Source organism: Sebastes fasciatus, chromosome 17 (assembly GCF_043250625.1).
Source record: "Sebastes fasciatus isolate fSebFas1 chromosome 17, fSebFas1.pri, whole genome shotgun sequence".
In the NCBI taxonomy this organism is placed as follows: Eukaryota; Metazoa; Chordata; class Actinopteri; order Perciformes; family Sebastidae; genus Sebastes; species Sebastes fasciatus.
This window is the reverse complement of record NC_133811.1, coordinates 26,211,933-26,232,524: the sequence shown is the minus strand read 5'-3', so window position 1 is coordinate 26,232,524 and position 20,592 is coordinate 26,211,933. Positions and strand designations below refer to the sequence as shown.

The following is a 20,592-nucleotide window of genomic DNA, read 5'->3' as shown; positions in this document are numbered from 1 at the left end:
GGCTAAGGGGCTGCAGGTTTTTGGTATGCATCTTAACCGCTAGGCGACCAGGATACCCCATGGCTATAGTCTTGAGGAGTTTGGCTAGCAGATAGATATATTTATAGTAGGGCTCTCAGTCAGTTCAAATATTTAATTTGGGTTAATGCATGATTTTCCATAGTTAATTGCCTTTTTTTCCTGTTCAAAATGTAGCTTAAAGGGAGATTTGTCAAGTATTTAATACTCTTATCAACATGGGAGTGGACAAATATGCTGCTTTTTGCAAATGTGTAATATATATTATTGGATATCAAGTAACAACACAAAACAATGACAGATATTGTCCAGAAACCCTCACAGGTATTGCATTTAGTATACAAAATATGCTCAAATCATAACATGGCAAACTGCAGCCCAACAGGCAACAACAGCTGTCAGTGTGCTGACTTGACTATGACTTGCCCCAAACTGCATGTGATTATCATAAAGTGGGCATGTCTGTAAAGGGGAGACTCGTGGGTACCCGGAGAACCCATTTACATTCACATATCTTGAGGTCAGAGGTCAAGGGACCCCTTTGAAAATCACCATGCCAGTTTTTCCTTGTCAAAATTTAGTGTAAGTTTGGAGCGTTATATACCCTCTTTCACTACAATTTATTATGACATGGTTGGTACCAATGGATTCCTTAGGTTTTTCTAGTTTCATATGATGCCAGTATATTCACTCTAGCTTTAACACTGGGACCACTACAACTTTAAAAAATCACACAAGTTGCGTTAATGCATTAAAGAAATTAGTGGCGTTTTTGACTTAGACTGCACTAATTTATCTCATTACACAGCACCGTACAAGTGTGTTTTAGTTAGTGCGTGTTAGCATTAAATACACAAACCTTTCATAGTCAAACGTGTGAAGCACAGGCTGATCTTTCACATCTTTTTAATGAAAAGGGCTGATTATACAATGCAAATCCATTATGTAGATGAGAGAATTGTTGCAGCATTATGACACTACAGTAGTCACAGAATGAGACTAAAGATAATATTTTTGTTTCCCTGCAGGAGGAGAGCATTCCCATCGCCTTGTCTGGACGGGATATTCTGGCTCGGGCTAAGAACGGAACAGGAAAAAGTGGAGCCTATCTCATCCCCCTGCTGGAGAGAATAGACCTGAAAAAAGACCACATACAGGGTGAGACACTGCCTGTAGTTTTATACAGCTGCCTTTTCCTCTCTCATCCTTTCAATCGTTGACTTCACTTTTGTCCCTTGTTCCTTTTGATCGTCATTTTTATTCACTCGTGCTTCCTCTCTATCCTCCTCGTCCCCTTACTACGTTATCTGTACCTTCCCAGTGTCCATCCTAATGTTATCTTTTCTCTTTTTTATGCCCTAGCACTTGTCATGGTGCCCACCCGTGAGCTGGCACTGCAGGTGAGCCAGATCTCCATCCAGATCAGCAAACACCTGGGGGGAGTCAAAGTCATGGCCACCACCGGGGGCACCAACCTGCGAGATGACATCATGCGTCTGGATGAGACCGGTAAGAAGCCACAGTGTATCTCATTGACCTACTTCATGCTAATTTGTCCAGAAAGGGCTGCTGCCCTCTACACACACACAGTGCCATGTGCTGACAAATATCACAATATCAGAAATAAGTAAATCCAATCTGCATGTGTTTGGCTTGTGAAGCCTGTGTTTAAAAAGGTTCTTTTCTGATTATTTTTTTAATAGTGTACAACATGCACTTTAATAATGTTAAAGGATAACCCAGGTATTTTTCCACCTGGACCCTGGTTTCCCATGTTTTTGTGTCTAGGTGACTAATGGGAACAACACTTTTTGAAATTGGTCCAGTATTGAGGGAGAACGCTGCAGAAGGCACCTGCTAAACGAGCTGTAATTTAATCGCTCGGGGCAACCTGGTACCGCCAGTTTACGTCCACTAAAAGTGCTTGTTTTTGCGACTGACCGGCTCAGATTGTTGTAAGTGTCTGACAACATTATGACCCTACAAAGAAATAAACCTTTTTTCTTTCCTTACGCTTGATCCAGTCTGTTTGTTTGTTTGTGTGTGTTTGCTCCGAGAAGCCTCGCTCTGAAATCTTGCGTCGCTTCCACATCGTCAAAATCAGCTAAATATTCAGCCATGACATTGTAAATCTTTTCTCACTGTTGTTTCTTCCCGGAACAAGTCACGTAACACAAAAACAAACGGAAAGCGAAAAGTAAGAAAAAGGTTTTATTTCTCTCTAGGGTCCTTTCAATAATGTTGTCAGAGACTTATAATAACAATCTGAGCCCGTCACTTTTAGTGGACGTAAACTGACGGTACCAGGTTGCCCCAAATTATTACATTACAGCGTGTTTAGCTGCTGCCGTCTGCAGCATCCTCCTCGATACTGGACCAATTTCAAAAAGTGTTGTCCCCATTAGTCACTTAGACACAAAAACATGGGAAAATAAGGTTGAAAAATACCAAAGTTATCGTTTTAATGGCACACAAAATGACAATCATATTTCGGTGTTTCACCTTTTCTCTCCTGTTTCAGTGCATGTGGTCATCGCCACGCCTGGTAGGATCCTGGACTTGATAAAGAAGGGAGTGGCAAAGGTGGATAGAGTCCAGATGATGGTGATGGATGAGGTAAGCATGAATAAAACAAAAAAAAAATATTAAGAAATCTGCTCATAATCAGTATGTTTTGTCAAATGCATCTCATTCCTATCAGATTTTTTTAACCAGTCTGTCATTCCGTGTTCAGCAGTTTGTTTTTCGGAGCGCAGCACTGCCCCGCTTCATGTTAAATTGTCTCCCGTTTCCTCTCAGGCGGATAAGCTGCTGTCTCAGGATTTTGTGGTGCTCATCGAGGATATCATCAGCTTCCTGGCCAAGAACAGGCAGATCCTGCTCTACTCTGCAACCTTCCCCATCAGTGTGCAGAAGTTCATGGTGAGCAGTCGGCTAATTGCTGCAGCACTCGGGCCAGCATGATGGCTCGTGGCCACTTGGCACGACTTGGCTCACACTGCAGACCAAGCTGTTCTCACATTGAGTGCAGATCTGTGTTTTTGTTTGTCTGTTGTATACTTTTCCAAGGCTGTCTTCGTCTAAAATAATTCAGCCGAAAGTCTCAGGATTTGATTGTTTAGATTCTGTAAAAGTCTTTTGTAATGTCCTTTGGACATTTTTTAAGGAAACTACATATGTAAATACTTATTTCACTTAAGTAAAGCTAAAATATTACACTCCTATAGCGCAAAATAAACCAAACAAACTGACCAGACAACAACATATTTGATTAATTAAGGGAAGTTCTTCATGCTTGTACAATTGTGATGTCTCTGCACACTCTAATCTGTTTATTGTCCATGTGTCCTTGCTGTAGGCCAAGCACCTTCAGAAACCATATGAGATCAACCTGATGGAGGAGCTGACTCTGAAGGGCATTACTCAATACTACGCCTACGTCACGGAGAGGCAGAAAGTCCACTGCCTCAACACACTGTTCTCCAGGGTAACTGACTAACTCTATATTCACCGTCCGTGCATGTTAGACTGCCAGCCTTGCAGTCACAAAGGCACTTCTTCTCGTAATGCAGTGTTGAAAGAGTTTCTTTTAACCTCTGTGTGGTTTACTATATCATAAACACAGGTGGCCCCAGTGGCAACACAGTAAAGCAGAGCATTTTTAGTTGTTGAAATATCTAGTTTACTGGTTTTTTTTAAGGTTGCATCCCAGGTGGTGGAATTTAACATCTCTAACAACCTGCTCCAATTCCTCTTTCAACAGTAAATTTGCCAGTTTTGATCAGAATAGGACCACAAGACACAAAGCTAATGTAGTGATCCTTAACATTTTCTTTTTTTCTCTCTCTTCTATCACAGCTTCAGATCAACCAGTCGATTATCTTCTGTAACTCCACTCAGAGGGTGGAACTCTTGGCCAAGAAGATTACTCAGCTGGGCTACTCCTGCTTCTACATCCATGCCAAGATGATGCAGGTGAGGACAAGAAACAACTGAGAGAAATGTTGCCTTAAAGGCCCAGACACACCAACCCGACATCAAAGAACTAACGGCGACGACGGCCACCAGTTGCGTCGCCACACGTCGCCTTTGTCTCGGCCAAAAGGTTGCACTCGAACACACACTGCAAAGACTACAGCCGACGGCCAACTACTCGTAGGCTTGCTTTCCTCACTTCCATTTCTCCCCTCGTGCACTGATTCGCTTAAGCCAAACAGCAAATCAGAGTGATTTCTCTCACCGATGGGCGCAGCCGCCGATTCAACATGCTGAATTGTAAGAAAAAACTCAGACACGGGAAGACTAGAGCCGACGGTGCGGGACACACCGCAAAAACTAAGCTGACGGACACTCACCGACGGGCCCAAACTGTCCGACGGACTTAGTCTTTTTTCGTCCACCCTCTCTCGGTTTCCTGTCACGAGCTGTATACTGAAGGCAAAATGGCCAGAAAATGCATCTTGGAATTTTTATGTCCATCTATGTAGCCAATAGTCTCTTTTTTAGCATTTTTATGTCTCGTTTGTTTTTCAGGAATACAGAAACCGTGTGTTCCACGACTTCAGAAATGGACTGTGCAGAAACCTGGTCTGCACTGGTGAGTTCCTGTTGTTGTTGTTGTGGTTGTTGTTTACTACCACATTTCAAAACTGGCCTTTTAGTCTTTAACTAGCCAGAAAGCCACAGACGTTTTCAGAGATTGAAATCTTATTTCTTCCACTAGATCTCTTCACCAGGGGTATTGACATCCAGGCTGTCAACGTGGTCATCAACTTCGACTTCCCCAAGAATGCTGAGACTTACCTCCATCGTATTGGAAGATCAGGTATGTTGTTGACGCCTTTTAATAATGCGCACTGCTTCATTCTATTAAAGCTTCACTGTCTCGATTGTGGAAACTGGTTTAAAAACAGGCTTTAGAAGAAGAATCATGACGAACATAGAAATACAAACAATCAGTAGCTTCTTTTAATACATGTTCAAATTGATGCAAATGTGTTTAACTTTATGTGTACCAGTTCTTCCTGTGGGATGACATAAGTACAGCTCCATCTGCCTCATTTGCTTTTCACTATGGTAATCTATGGACACTTTCCAGCATGCAGGATCTGACTTTGCTTTCTTTCTACTGTAGATTAGGACTTAAAACCTGTCTTGGTTACGAATAGATAAAGTAAATATGATGGTTATAAGACGTCATTGTCCAACATATTCTCTGACTCTCAGGGAGGTTTGGTCACCTGGGCCTGGCCATCAACCTGATCACATCAGAAGACCGCTTCAACCTGAAGTCCATCGAAGACCAGCTGGTGACCGACATCAAGCCCATCCCCAGCAGCATCGACAAGAGCCTCTATGTGGCCGAGTTCCACACATCCGGCGCCGACTGTGATGTGGAGGAGATCGAGGAGAAACCAGGCCGCCAACAGGACAGCACTTAAAACAGGTGAGATGTTCTGAGCTCATTCTTATACTTCTACTGAATTAAAGAGGACCTATTATGCTGAAACAAGGTGCTCCAGTATAGCCGGTATGAGGAAAGTAAAGCATATTTTGAATGTTAAAGCATGTAAACATGTTCTAGTAGAAACCCAAAATACAATTATGCACCTGAAAATAAGCACAATGGGTCCTCTTTAAAAATGTAAGAGCCGTCTTCCTAAATTGAGTTTCATTTCCCCTCCAGGACGCACCGGGCTTTTGCACAGACATCAGCACTTGCACACAGGCTTCAGGCAACTCTTCAGTTTCACATTGCTCACTTGTTTTCAGAGCCTGTCGAATGGATGTGAAGGCTGTTTTTTTTTTGTTTTTTTTAAGCATTTCCTTATCTTTTCCTCAAAGAGAGCTGCCAATCTTTTTTTTTTTTTTATTAATTGAGAAACTATATTGTTTTGCACCAAACTCAGAATGGACCGTGCATCCTGAGCTTACGAGCATAGCGTATATTTCCCTAGGATGTATCTTGGTTAGACAGCACTTCCTGTTGAAACAGAGACAGCCGCGCAAATGAGCATCAAAGCTGTTTTGAACCCCGTCGTTCTCGGAGACAGTTTTCACCATCGGCAGCGAGGTCGGTCTCTCTGTCTAATGTTACAATGGTGCACTTCCACCAGCCATCGTTCTGTCCACTTAACACTGTTGTCGTCACTTAAGTGCCTTACTTACTCCCATGTGCACTCATCCATTCACAGCCTGCTGTCACGCAGCAGAGTACGAGCACAAATACGATGAATTTAATAGTAACCCGAGTTTATTTAAACATCCATTATGCAAGGGAAAAAGACAACACACACATTCTCTCTCTCCTCCTGAGAGGTGTGTTGAAACCTTATAAACCATCCTGAATGTGAACGTTTATTTTTAATGTGAACGTTGCAATAAAAAAAAAAAGGGCAGCTTTATTTAAATACTGCGTGACTGTTTTTCCCTTTCACTATGAATAATACATGAGCAGAGTTAATACGAGAAGACTGCTAAAAACACAAGCCCCACACCCCACCCCACCCCCGCATACTGATTCATGGATGTTAGCCTGCAAACGGCACGGGAGATGAAGAGCAGCCTCGTGCTGTTACACCATGGCTGTTGCTGGTGAGTTTGCCTGCAGACAGCTTTTGTCTGGAGGTTATTTTACATAAAAATATAAACCCCTACTGGGCTGGTGAATACTGTAAACCCGTCGGCCGCTGTAGCTGCTAGATGGAAAGCTGGTTTCCTCTCCTGCATGCTGCTACAGCACAGGACTGATGCATCAGAGGCTGGTTCACAACAGCTTTGATACTAACATTACTAAGCTGATACACAATCGACAGATCAAAGGAATAAATTGTTTTTGTGGAAGTTGGTGCAAAACAATAATTCAATTTCTATCATTTCTATCGTTATTTCCCCCCGCTGACTGCTTCAGATTCAGTTATAACGTGTGGAAATACAAGTTAATTACAGGAGCATTTTTTGCAAACCCTAAGGTTTTTTTTTGAGCCCCATCATGACAAAATTGAAGTTGGTGAATGTATTAGTTGCCAATGTGAATACTCTCTATCCCAGTGGTTGAATGCCAAGCTCTTGATTTGTATTGCTGCTGTTGCTTTAGAAACTTTGCTTTTATGAAATTGGATATGAAGAAATGATTTCACGGACCACCGGGTGATGAAACCTGCTCGGTCTATAAAGGCCTACATTGACCTTCAATTGAACTAAAATTAGAAAAGTCTTTCTGCAGCAGCAGCAGCGATATCTTTTTTTTCTTCTTTAGTTTCCCCCAGCACAGCTATGTTTTATAATTGTAAACAAGCGAGGGGTGGGCTCTGTATTTGAAAGCGAAATTGTAGCATCTCTGAACAGGCAGCTGTGACTTCTTTGTTTTTGTCCTCCCCTTTTACAGAGCGTCACTAATGATGATAAAAAAAAATGACATAAAAAAGAGAGTATTTTTGCTTTTAAGATTTATTTTTGATGTTGCTTAAAGCAGTTTGAAGAGGGGCGGGAGGGGAGTGTGAGGCTTTAGCACTGGGGAACTTGTTTTTTTTTTGGGGTGGGTTTGCAGAAGCCAAGTGTTTTATCAGACGCTCTCTGGGCGTCTTGAATCGTTCCTTCTCTCTGGTACTTAAAGCAAAGACAAAAGCTTTGATTTAATGTTTTTTATTTTTTCCTTATAAGCTACTTAGTGTTTTAAGTGCCAGAGAGAGTGTTAAGTTATACAGGAGAGAGTTTCTGGAAAGCATTGAAGCACTTTGATCTTCTTGAACCGGTTTCCATGTTTGCGTGACGGATCATCAAAGTGCTACGATTTGTTTTCAGCAAACTCGATCCGTTTTTCCACTAGGGCAATCTTTAATACGAGGTGTTACGAATCATTTCGAAGAAACAGAAATTGTAAATGATTCATTGTTTACACTAGTCGTTTACAATTATACGAATGAAAAAAAAAAAAGAAAATACTTTGCTTCATGAGCGGAGGAGGAGGATGAATTTAATTTTTTTGTTCCTTTTTGTTTTGTTTTTTTTCCTTGAAATGGATTTACATTGAAGCAAAACCAAAAAAGGAGGATGACGTACAAGTGTGTGTGTGTGTGTGAGAGAGACCTGTAGGTGAGGTGTATATGCGTGTGTATGTGAGATACAGGAGACTGTTTGAAAAAGGTGTGTGTGTGTTTGAGTGAAAGAGAAAAGGCGTGAGATGAACGTTTGATGCTGTGACAGGCTGAGTTTTGTCAAGAATCATCACGGTTACATGCAGCTTCAACTAAACCAGAAAATCTGATCGTTTCAGAGAAATTAGGGATGCACCGATCCAACATTTTCCCGATAGCGATACCTGGTCTTTGAGTATCGGCCGATACTGAGTACCAGCGTTTAATCAATAAGCTGTATGCCTCGCTGTGGGTAGGTGACTGGGATCATTCTGTTATGCATAAGGCAACATCAGGCTCGACTTAAACATCACTTTCCTATCTTTGTAAAACAAAATGTGACCAATAAATACATGGATATAAATTTATTTAATTGTTCTTTAATATTAATATTAAAATAATAAATTATGCACCAGCAACTTGGTAAAAAATATTCAAAATTAATATTAGTTAATTAATTAGTTACAATTTAAGTGTAAACTTTATTAATGCAGAAACTAATTGGTCAAAATTTAAACAGGAATTAAAATTCCAGTATATAATGTTTATCGTGTATAAACACAGAATTGAATTGAATAGATCGGCCCCATTGTCACCGATATCCGATCCAGCTATTTGAGTCAGTATCGGCCCGATATCCGATCCGGTATCGGTGCATCCATAAGAGAAATTGGAGCCAATTTGACCGATAATTTGGAAGAAGAATAAAAGTGTCCTGTTAACAGTCTGAGGCTGCATATAAACGTAATTGTATGTCTTTTTTTGTTGTTTCTGTGTTTTCATGTGCAGACTCGTCTTTGTGTTTTTGTCGGGCGCTGAGCGATGTCTTAAATATCAGTATGGAGGATGTTTACAGTTGTCAGGGATGTGATCTTTTATTTTATTTTATTTTTTTATCGTTTCTCCTTTTCCATCTCCCTCTTCCTCCAGAAGCTCACGTTTGTGGACATAAATCTCACTTCTAATGTCAAATTTCCACTTTTCTGTTCTTTTTCTACGTTTTATGTCCCCGATCACATCCCTGACAGTCATTCCATGATCTCCTTTGTGACCCAAATAACAGCAAAGATTACACACAGATTTGTAGCTCAACCTGTAGAGACTTGGTGGGGATAGTTGTGGAATTTTTTTTTTAAAGAAGTAACATTAAAAATTCCTCCTGGATATTTAAATATTAGACATCATCTCAGATTTGGAGCTTGAATTAACTTTTCTAAACACTCAACTCCTTAAAGAAAGATTATTACAACTTCACTCAACTTTTTGTAGCTCCAGCCGTGTTCTATCGGTTATGACACGTTTTATCATACACGATAAAACTGATGACTGAAGCTACAAAACTAAGATGTAAGTTGTAATAAACCAGTGGTCACAACGGAGGTCATGATGAATGCAGTTATGAATGTTGAGTGTTGATTTTGTCATCTGCTGTTGTCAAGACGTGTCTGTCTGTGTGTGTGTGTGTGTGTGTGTGTGTGTGCACTCCGGCCTGTGGAGTCAGGAGTGCAGACGGGGGTGGGAGGGATATTTGTCAAACTTATTTGAAAAGGGTAACTGTTAAACAAAAACAAAAAATGAAAAGGGTGAGGATTTGGTTGAAAAATGGCAGTTTTGGGATTCTAAATCGATGGGAAAAAGTCAACTTCTTGACTTAAAACTAGTATTAATGGCTGAACTGCCCCTAATATTTCTACTGTGCATAGCTAAATTGAATTGGATCTCTTAATTTGCTGCACTAATGTAGACTCACCCACGCTTCAGGCTGTTTCAGCCAAACTTAATGATGAACTCAGCAGAATTATTGTAGTAAGCTGAGGGTTAAATCCATCATATTTCCCCTGCAACGTGGATAGAAAACAGTGGTGTTAAAGCTCTGAATTGGCTCTCAATTTTTTTTGTTTTTTTAATGTAGCTCAGGATACAAATGCAGTATTTTCTCTCCAACGTGGATAGGAAGGAGTGTTAATTGGCTTGCAAAAATGTTCAGTCAATCCCTCATACTTAAAATGTATGATATCTTTAAAAAAAAAAAAAAAAAAAATCCCAATTTTTGAGTTCAGTCTTCTCTGTACTTATCTTGGTGGCCCTGCTTCTCCCAAAAACAATTTTTCAGCCCCATGTTCAAGTGTCATTTTGGACCTTCCAATTGTGATAACCTAAAACCAGACTCCATGTTTTGGATGTCTATTTATTTTCCTCCCTCACTGTCCCATGATTTCCTTTTCATACCATTAGAAAACTCTGCAACAATCGGGCGGTACCAGAAAAAAAGTCATTCTTGCATTGTTTGTTTTCTTTCCTTATAAAAAGCATTGAAGAGGCACAAGGTGTTTCAGCGACTTGTGCTCATCACTCTGTCCTCTACTGTTGTAACTTGGAAATACATGCAGGGGGTCTAAAATTCAATAAATTGAACTGAAATTTACGCTGCCTGGTGTGCTCTATTTTATTGCGTTGCAGCATGATTCAGATGCATGATGTGGTCTCTTGGCTGTTGCAAAAGCAGTGTCTGTAATTACCTGAACCGAGGAGGATGGAGATAATTTGTTGTTTTTAAACCAGGTTTTCTGAATACCAAGAGGGTCCCTGCCCGGTAATAAAAAATTAATGAAAAATTAACTAAATAAATAACAAATGAATGCAAAAACAAATACATTTAAAATAAATAAAATTAAACAAGAGTAAATAAAGGAATTAATAAAAATAAATAAAGAAGCAAATAAAAAAAAAAAACTCACATTTTATCAATTAATTAATGGCTGCATTGATTTTTTTTATATTTTTGCTACAATTAATGACATGTATTTATTGAGTCATTTTTTTATTTATTTATTAATTTATTTTGGCAGGTCTCGCCCAAAAGGTCTTGCTGTGTGTTAGTTGTTTTTTGGTAAATTGACAAATTTAGGAATTTGCACCACTAGAGTACTTCTACAGTAGCGCTGAACTCACTCTATTTTAGCTGTTTGTTTGGAACGGATACCATTTTTGATGACATCTTGCTCTTCTGTCGAAAATGAATACATCTAATGTAAGTCACTTTAAAAAAAAAATTACTATAATGTAAAGGACAATATCAACTTGGTCCTGCATAATTATGTCTTATCTTATCTTGTGGTATTATGTTTTACAGGGACCCTGTGTCAAATATACATAGTTTACTTTGAATAAACACAGTATTATTTAGGAATAACCATCACGTATGCACAATATAAATTACTAATTGGCAATCTACTGTTTTTGGCCTTCCACTCCTGATAATAATACTTCCACCTTGTACACAGGTGTGACAATTACTGGGTACTACTCCCTCATCAGAGTGTGTAGGGCTCTGTGGCCCCTGAGGGCTGCTGCTGTGTGTAGTGTTGCTGGATAAAGAGAGAGGCACCATTGTGTGTCAGCTACAACAACAACAACAAAAAGTTATTTTGAGAAGTTTTTTTTTTTTTTTTAACAAATTCAAATTTACAATCATCATGGCTCATAGATCATTGCATTAGAGTAAAAGGACAAGGTGCATACAGAACAAGAGCAGATCAAATATGTAAAATTGTACATGAAAATAATAATAAATTAAATTAGGGGCTATGGGGCTTACCTGTAATTCATATTCTTCTATTATACTAAGAAATTTCAATGCATTTTTGTTTTTCATGACTTTAAGGGCTTTTTACGTAAGAAAGAAACTCCGAATGAAACACATAAGATAAGATAAGATGAACCTTTATTAATCCCCAGAGGGAAATTCAGGTGTCAAAGCAGCAACATCAGCAAACAGAGTGAAACACAGGAGAGGTACAGGTATACAAAAATTATAAAAACAATAAATAGAGATATAAAAGGTACAGAGTGAATGGGTGAACATAGTGTGTACAGTCTGTCAATAAATAAATGTATGTGCAATAAATAAATGTAATATATACATATGTGCAGTCTATAAAGTGGTATATAGGATTTATAGTGTAAATTAAGTGTAAAGTGCGCCAGTGGTCAAACCTACTACTATTAAACCTAGGTTTCATTTTCATATACTTGGATTTTTGCAAATACAATTTTCCAAGAATGAGAATGTTATTCACCAGAAAGTCATCTTTTGAGTATTTAGAGAAGGCTGTGACCTACAGACCTTCTGGCTGCCGTTTGACCTTGAAGGTATTCCCTTCATAACATTTTTACTACAGCTCTCTGCTATCTGCAAGCTCTCCACCAATCAGAAACCTCAGAATCAAACTCCCCGCCCCTTTACAACTGACGACACTCCGATTAGCCAATAGCGTTCGAGTAGAAGCGTGACGTCGTGGACATAAAACCACGCCTTCTATTCTTCTGACACATAAAATCAACTGACAGGTGTCTCAGCCAATCATCACTCAGGGTCACGATCCGTCATCCAATCAGGACGCGTCTTCAGAAAAAAGGGGCGGGGCAATAGCGTCACTCACTTCTTCTTCCTGGTGTTACCGGATTCAACTTCCGGCTGCATCGTCCTCTGGAAATCACAACGTGAGTAGCAACATTAGCTGTGTGTTTTATATAATAAAAGGGTTAAATGGAAACATGGGAAGCTGTTTTTTCGTCAGTTGAACTCTCAATATGTAGTCTTTGTTTTCCTTCACCTCCAGTAACGGTTTGTTTTGAGGCTGTTTGCTGCTGCTGCTGGTTAGAAGCTAGCTAGATAAAGCTAACTTCTTCATACTGTAGCTTGTAGGTGAGGCAGGATTCATTCAAATCATCAGCTACAGCTCATAAAGAAAGCTGTTAGCCAACACTGGTTTTCTCACCTATTTCTGTCACATATTGATGCTTAATATTAGCCTGTTTACCTGCTGCTGCTGCTCCAACTTCCTATGAATGAACCTGATCTGTGAAAGGTTAAAGGGGCACTCCACTCTATTGTAACATCACACATGAAGATCAGGTTATTATATGAGTAATATATGACTAATATGTGTACTACTTACTTGTGTCTTTTTACTAATAGGTTTGCACTATATTCACTTTTGTATTTGTCCTGTATCACAGCTGTTACCCTGCACTATACTCAGTTTTAACAGTTTTCTTCATCTTCTTGTATTTTTTATATCTGGTATAGGGATGTCACAATACCAGAAATCTAGTAGTCGATACCAATACCAGTGAATTTATACGATTCTCGATACCAATTCGATACCACGGTAAAAAAAAGTAATAAATCCCATGTAATTCAAAACGCACTCTTTTATTAAACCTTTTGAACATTACTAAAACAGAGGCATGTAGCCTTTAAGTAATAAATAAAATTAATTGACCCGTTGTGTTCATTTTGGCGTATCAGCAGCGTGTTTTCAATCGATAGTCAGGCGACGGACACAACATACTGACCGTGAATGCATCTGGTCTGTCAGCTCAGAGTAGTAGGTTTAGGAGGCAGAGGAGTTATTGTCGAAGCGAAAAGCAAACGCACCTTTTTGGCAATATTTCACGTTTAATCCCGATGCTATAAGGGAACCATAACGTTATTGATACTTATTACTGCTTTACCTGCTGCTGCTGCTCCAACTTCCTATGAATGAACCTGATCTGTGAAAGGTTAAAGGGGCACTACACTCTATTGTAACCATACACATGATGAAGATCAGGTTACTCGTTATGGGAGGTGTTACTACTCAGTCTGAGTCTTGTCACACAGTTTGTTTAGTTTCTTGTTTTGCTCTGAGGGAAGCTTTGAGAGAATAAATCCTGATGATGTCATCAGGGTGTGTTGTGATCTTGTTATATGAGTTAGATAGATAGATAGGAACGTTATTGATCCCGAGGGAAATTCAAGTTTCCAGCATCACAGTTCCATAGTGCAGAAACATGTTAGTAAAAAGGCAGTAAAAAAGTTAGTAGTGTAAAGTACACAGTACAAAAAAATATACGAGATACAAAAATACAAGGAGATGAAGAAAACTGTTAAAACTGAATATAGTGCAGGGTAACTCCAGTAGCTTAGTCTATGAAAGTGCACTGTGTGCATTATTATCTGTCCGGCAGACCGTCCTCTTTTGCCTCTGTGCAGTGTTTTTTGTTAGCTTTTGACACTTAGAGCAAACAGTTTTTACACACAGTAAACAGCCAGCGGACAGCACTCTTACCCTTTATCCTCCAAAAATGGCCGACTTGCGGTTGGTGACGTCACATTCACATTCCCGATAGCGTTTACGTCAACATCAGATGTTTCTGAAAGCTTGGATATACAGTATGTATTGATAATATAGAAAATGCCTGAAAAAGCAGGTATTGTCCCCTTAATCAGCTGTATAAGGGAATTAAACCGAAAAAAAACTAATGGATATAATACTATATTGTCAGTGCTCTCAGGTGACTTGTTACCATCTCTACCGTCCATCCTAATACTTCTAGTACATATCCAACTCACTGACAAGCAATTTGAGAAATTGGCAACATATTATCTTTACCGTTAACCTTATTTATATTTTTGTCATTGTGTACATTTGAATTTTGTGTATCTGTTTATTGATATTTTTATACTTCTTATTCTCTTTCCTACTTTGTACGGCAACTGCTGCACAACAACTTCCCTTGTGATGAATAAAGTTCTATCTTACCTTATCAGGGCGTGAACGCTGCATCGGTGATTTTGCAATACTTACATTACAAATTGTACATGTGGAGTTTGCTATATGTGAGGGGTCAACCAGGCACCACGGAGGTCTAATGGAAGACACTATTCGTTGCATTATGTGAAATGTAGGATCCAGAATATTTGTGGCTGTGGTCAAGAGGATATCTTGGCCTCTACGTCGCTGATTCTTTTCTCTAAATCTGTCTCTCGCGAGTGCCCCAATGTTACAACCTTACGTTGCTAATGTTGCTAATGTTTTCTCCTGTGTTGATGTACCTTCTAATACTCAATGGCACCAACAGCCAAACATTCTCTCTTGTTTTCAACCCAGTCACTCACCTGCTCTCTTACTTTATTTCTCTCTGACAGAATGGGCAGTGTTTTGGCTGCCAGCTCCCCCAACCCCCCACCACCTGCCTCTGGCGGTGCTGCTGCCACTCCCGGGTTGACGGTGCCGCCAGGCTTCGGGATGCCTCCAGTTTCTTCCATTATACCCTCAGGAGAGGAGCAGGAGGCAGAAAACCCTCTGCCTAACCCGGGTGCATTTGATGAGTGTCATCGCAAGTGTAAAGGTGAACTGAGATAATTGAAGAAAGTCATTTGAGTCAAAGCTTAAGAAGTCTTGCTTCTGATAATTATACACTAAATAATTAATATTTCTATACATGTACTACCTAGTTTTGCTTTCCTACGTGTCTTTTCTGCACCTAACAGCATCCGTGTTTTTCTTCTCAGAGGTGTTCCCTATGCAGATGGAGGGCGTCAGACTAGTTGTCAACAAGGGCCTTAGCAACCATTTCCAGGTCAGTTGAGTTTCTTTCCATCAGAAATTTTCACCAACACTAATTGAAACTGTCTTTTTGGTCTGTTCATTACCCCTTTGACTAACTGATACACAAAATAATTTTTTCCTCAGAGGCCACTGTGTTAAACAGCTGTGCTTCTGTTTTATGTGAGTTATTGTATATCATGTTGTATATGTTGTATTTTATTGTGTTATGACTTCGTATGGCTGCTACCTTGGTCAGGTCTCTCTTGTAAAAGAGATCTTTGAGACTTTCTGGTAAAATAAAACTGCAAATGTGTAAAAGGTTCATTTTTAATAGTATCCTTTTTAAACCCTCTTTAAGGTGAACCACACGGTGCTGCTGAGCACCACGGGAGACTCCACCTACAGGTTCGGCGCTACATACGTCGGAACAAAGCAGATGGGTCCAGCAGAGGTATGTTGCAGTAAAGTCAGCCTGAATCTGAAAGGTTTTTTATATATTCTTTCTGTATAAACTGTAAAACAAATGCTCTTTTTGTTCAGTTTTTTCCAGTCATGGTGGGAGACATGGACAACAGTGGCAGCCTTAACGCCCAGGTCATCCACCAAGTCTCCAGTGGAATACGATCCAAACTGGCCTTCCAGGTAAAGCTAAAACTAAAAAACGTTTCCCCCCGTTTGGACCTTTTTATATAACTTTAATACCATTTGTACCGTAATATATAATAGACAAGCTTATCTCTATTTAATTTTTCCTGATTTCTCTCACTGTGCATGATGTTAACTGGAGCTGCTAAACCAATAAATCGGCAGATTTTAAGTTTGTCCACCAGAGAGCAATGTAGATCTTAACCAAAAGTGTTTTTATGTTATGTGTTGATGTAACGGAATGATTACCAGCTGATAATTTTAATTATAGATTTTTATTGCTCTTAAAAATCCAGTATCTGTCGGACAATAATGTTAACTTTGTCACAATCCATCATGTCCTCAGACACAACTGAACAAATTTGTGAACTGGCAAGGCGATGCTGAGATTAAGGGAGAAGATTACACTGCAACGATTACACTTGGAAACCCAGACGTCCTCGTCGGCTCTGGTAGGTCATCATTTTGTCCTCCAAAGACTGAAACTACTTTCTATCCTTTAAATGATTTAGGATTGTTTTTAATTTTCTGAAAGTAAACATCTAATTTAACCAAAAAACACAGATTTGTTCTGACCCGAAGCACCTCTTGTTGTCTTGCTGTCGTCAGGTATTGTTGTAACACACTACCTCCAGTCCATAACGCCGGCTCTGGCTCTGGGAGGGGAGCTGGTTTACCACCGCAGGCCGGGAGAGGAAGGCACCGTGATGTCGTTAGTCGGCAGATACACAGGTGAGACGCAGGTTATTGTAAAGCAGGTTGGATCCAGTTTAGTTGGACTTGAAGGTGCTCTATACAATATCCAGAGCATTAATATAGCAGCAAACAGCTATTTGTTATGTAAAGATATAGAGGAGTAATGTCTACCTGAGCAGAGAATGAAGTCACTCTCCCTCTTTATTACATAGCTTTGTTGTCGATGTGGTCGATGCTATGTGTAACAGGCCGCTGCTAGGTGTAACAGGCCGCTGCTAGGTGTAACAGGCCGCCGCTATGTATAACAGACCGTTGCTACGGACGCAGTTCTCAGTAAGAAGCCGTGTAATGTGATAATGTACAGCGAGTGGGTCATGAGGTTTATTGACCGGCTCGCTGTACATTATCCCGTTAGCTGCAAGCTAGCTAGCTCAGCCGTCGCCATGTTGAGAGCCTTGCGGAAGCAATAGAAATGCTTCCAATCTCACATTTAGCACCTTTAATGATTGATGGTTAAACCAGTATTGACTTGATCTTTCTGTGTACAGGCAGTAACTACATCGCTACATTGACACTGGGCTCAGCGGGGGCTCACGCTTCATACTATCACAAAGCCAACGAGCAGGTAACTCGTTACCTTTTTTCTTCTCCTGTTTGTCAGCCTTCATAATTAGATGAGTAAACGTTCCCTGATCCATCCAGGTGTGTTTTTGCTGTGCTGAAGGCAACTAACTGTCTGCTCTTCTTCAACAGTTGCAGCTCGGCGTGGAGTTTGAGGGGAGCACCCGCATGCAAGACACCAGCGTGTCGTTCGGCTACCAGCTAGATGTGCCTAGAGCTAATTTACTGTTTAAAGGTACGACTCGCGTGTACACACTCTATTTAAACACTTCCATTACCAAGGTGACCATCCTGCACTGGGAGTCTTTACTTTTCCAGCAGCCAAGTATGTTTATTATAGATTACAGAGGAAAATCTAAAAGATCATCACCTGTTAAATCTGTAGAGTTGATTGATGTGACAGGAAATGTTGTGTCCTGGTTTCTGTTTATACGTCCAGGCAAGACGGTAGTGACAAATGAAGTGAATGAGCAACTTTCCTTCAAGAGTCATTGCTGTGCTTTAGCATTAGCTGTGAAATGTCGTGCAAATTATATTCTGAGAGGGAGTAATTGTTATATTACCACAGAAAAACAGCAGTTGAAGAAGTATTCAACTCAACTGAAAAGTTTTAAAAAAAATTTCAGAAAAAAAGTAAAAAAAATGTTGGAAAAAATGTCTGAAAAAAAAGTAAAAAGAATTGTTTTTAAAAAGAGTAAGAATAAATGTCATAAAAATGTCTGAACAAAGTTTAAAAAAAGTAAAAACAACTGTTTGAAAAATTTCAGAAAAAAATTAAATGTCTGAAAAAAGTTTTTTTTTAAATGTCCGAAAAAAAGTCAAAAAAAAATTATCTGAAGAATTTCTTCTTTTAAATTGCCTGAAAACAGTTTTGAAAAAAGTAAAACGTAATGTCAGAAAAATGTCAGGATTTTTTTTTTTAAATGTCTGAAAAAAGTCAAGAAATAAAATGTCGGAAAAAAGTAAAACAAATAAAATGTCTGAAAAAAGTTTTTTTTTTAATTTCCGAAAAAAAAGTTTTTTAAAAAGTCCAAAAAAAGGTGTTTTGAAGATTTCTTTTTTTTTTAAATTGTCTGAAATTTTTTTTTTTTTTAAAAATGTCCAGAAAAATGCCTGAAAAAAGTTAAAAAAAAAAAAAAAAAGTAAAACAAATAAAATGTCTGAAGAATTTTTTTTTTTAAATTGTGTGAAAAAAAGTAAAAATTTTTTTTTTTTTTGAAAATGTCATTAAAATGTCTGAACAAAGTTTTAAAAAAATAAAAACAACTGTCTGAAAAATTTCAGGAAAAAAAGTAAAAAGAAATGTCAGAAAATGTCAATAAAATAAGTTTTTCAAAAAATTGTCTGAAAAAAGTTTTTTTTTTTTTTTATTTCCGAAAAAAGTAAAAAAATCAGAATTTTTTTTAATTGTCTGAATAAAAGTTTTTAAAAAAAAGTCAAAAAAATATTGGAGAAAATGTCTGGAAAAAAAGTCAAAAAATAAAATGTCGGAAAAAAAAGTCTGAAGAATTTTTCTTTTAAATTGTCTGAAAAAAGTTTTTTAAAAAAATGTCAGAAAAAATGTTCTGAAAAATTTCGGAAAAAAAAGTAAAAAGATAAAATGTCGGAAAAATGTCGGAAAAAAAGTTTTTTTAAAAATTGTCGGAAAAAAGTTTTTTAAAAATTGTCGAAAAAAGTTTATATATATATATATAATGTTCAGATATGTTTTTACATCACTGTTTATAAAATCAAAAATTCCGTCTCCTGTTCCTTTTCCAGGTTCCATAGACAGTAACTGGGTAGTCGGTGCAACGTTAGAAAAGAAGTTGCTCCCGCTGCCGCTCTCTCTGGTCCTCTGCACCTTCCTCAACCACCGCAAGAACAAGTTCCAGTGCGGCTTTGGCGTCACCATCGGTTAGACTTGACTGAGCGGCGGGTTATTGACCCGCAGACCGACCTCACAGAACGGACAGACTCACCGTGGACGAGCAGACTATGCCATGTACAACACTGTGTGTCCCATCACTTCAATCCGTCTCTCCATTAGGCCATTATCACGTTATTGGTTTCATCAAATGAAGGTTATAATGTAAATGTAATGCATTTAATCCTGTAAGATTAATCGGCCTGAATGATCAGAAGTGAAACTAATGATGTGATTGGTCGGGAATTTGTTGACTCTCGACTCAAACCAATAGGCTGTAGTACACATTAACGTAACACATTAAGAGACATTACAGAATTACAGAGCTCTTTGTTTTTGTCATTGAGTTCAGTGCCTGTCGCTCCGGTCTTGAATTCTATTCTCGTTTTGTTTTTTTTACTGTAAAGTCTGTCTTGGCGTGCGGTGAATGAAATCGTTGTGCTTGTTTAAAGAGGATTTATTGGTTACAGACATGTTTACCAGCTATCAGGGGGGAGTGTACTGTACTGCATGTCACGTTAACAATCCATCACTTGTTTTATTGCCTTTTTTATGTTACATACATATGGAACAGTATACATATGGCCTGTATATACCTCTTGGAAACTGATAAATACCATTTCTTACAAAAGAAAACTGCACGTCTTTGGTCGTTTCCTTCAGTCCGTCTCGTCTCTGCTGGAGTGTGATTTCATATGAATTTCTTAAGGAGTGCTCAAGTCAGTTGATTCCAGATACCTCAGAACATGGAGATTATAAACCCTAAAACTGTGTCAAATGAGTACAATTCTGACTAAATATTATGTGTCACCCCTACCAACTATAATAAATGAGATTCAGGTACAGTTGCAGTTTTGTCAGTGGTCACAAATCACTTTATCTGTTGCCTTTTATGGAGTCATAGGTGGGCCATAAAAAAAATAATAAATCTGTAAAAGAATAAGGAAATAACAAATAAAATAATAATTGTAAGCATTTTCATTCATTTTCATATTTATTTCTGTATATATTTTTAAAACTATATATTTTTTTGCATTTAAATTACTCTATGCCTTCTGTATTTTTTTGTATTATTTATTTTTATATAATGTAATTTATTCGTATCCCTTTTCATTTCCTTATTCTTTCCCCTATTACTATTCCTTGAAGGGCCAAGCTGTCAATCAGCTGGTTTTGGGCAAACCTTCCTGCC

At 38.7% G+C, this 20,592-nt stretch overlaps 2 protein-coding genes across 3 annotated transcripts in view; both read left to right on the top strand.

The window, feature by feature from the left end:
• LOC141755034 (putative ATP-dependent RNA helicase ddx6) overlaps positions 1–7,959 on the top strand; it is a 12,542-nt gene extending 4,583 nt beyond the window's left edge. Inside the window, exons 4-13 of the mRNA XM_074614588.1 lie at positions 1,047–1,176; positions 1,381–1,527; positions 2,540–2,634; positions 2,818–2,940; positions 3,377–3,505; positions 3,877–3,993; positions 4,552–4,615; positions 4,742–4,843; positions 5,245–5,464; positions 5,705–7,959. Of these exons, the coding sequence (XP_074470689.1) occupies positions 1,047–1,176; positions 1,381–1,527; positions 2,540–2,634; positions 2,818–2,940; positions 3,377–3,505; positions 3,877–3,993; positions 4,552–4,615; positions 4,742–4,843; positions 5,245–5,459 (1,122 nt within the window). The 3' untranslated portion in view covers positions 5,460–5,464; positions 5,705–7,959. The remainder of the gene's footprint in view (positions 1–1,046; positions 1,177–1,380; positions 1,528–2,539; positions 2,635–2,817; positions 2,941–3,376; positions 3,506–3,876; positions 3,994–4,551; positions 4,616–4,741; positions 4,844–5,244; positions 5,465–5,704) is intronic.
• Positions 7,960–12,547: 4,588 nt separating this feature from the next.
• On the top strand, positions 12,548–20,381 carry tomm40l (translocase of outer mitochondrial membrane 40 homolog, like). 2 transcript variants are annotated; one of them, XM_074613790.1, is made up of 10 exons: positions 12,548–12,656; positions 15,130–15,332; positions 15,496–15,563; positions 15,891–15,983; positions 16,073–16,174; positions 16,524–16,629; positions 16,787–16,909; positions 17,422–17,498; positions 17,627–17,729; positions 19,256–20,381. In XM_074613790.1, the coding sequence occupies exons 2-10, from the start codon at positions 15,131–15,133 to the stop codon at positions 19,393–19,395; spliced, it is 1,014 nt and encodes a 337-aa protein (XP_074469891.1). In that variant the 5' UTR covers positions 12,548–12,656; position 15,130; the 3' UTR covers positions 19,396–20,381. The 2 variants fall into 2 exon arrangements, with proteins under 2 accessions (XP_074469891.1, XP_074469892.1); XM_074613791.1 differs by lacking the exon at positions 12,548–12,656 and adding an exon at positions 14,724–14,769.
• Positions 20,382–20,592: the final 211 nt, after the last annotated feature.

Bases quoted from the DNA above. Each gene is read 5' to 3' on its own strand.
- tomm40l (XM_074613790.1), top strand. From the start codon at position 15,131: ATGGGCAGTGTTTTGGCTGCCAGCTCCCCCAACCCCCCACCACCTGCC. The intron at 17,499-17,626 runs GTAACTCGTTAC...CTTCTTCAACAG, and splicing joins ATCACAAAGCCAACGAGCAG to TTGCAGCTCGGCGTGGAGTT. The intron at 17,730-19,255 runs GTACGACTCGCG...TTCCTTTTCCAG, and splicing joins AGCTAATTTACTGTTTAAAG to GTTCCATAGACAGTAACTGG.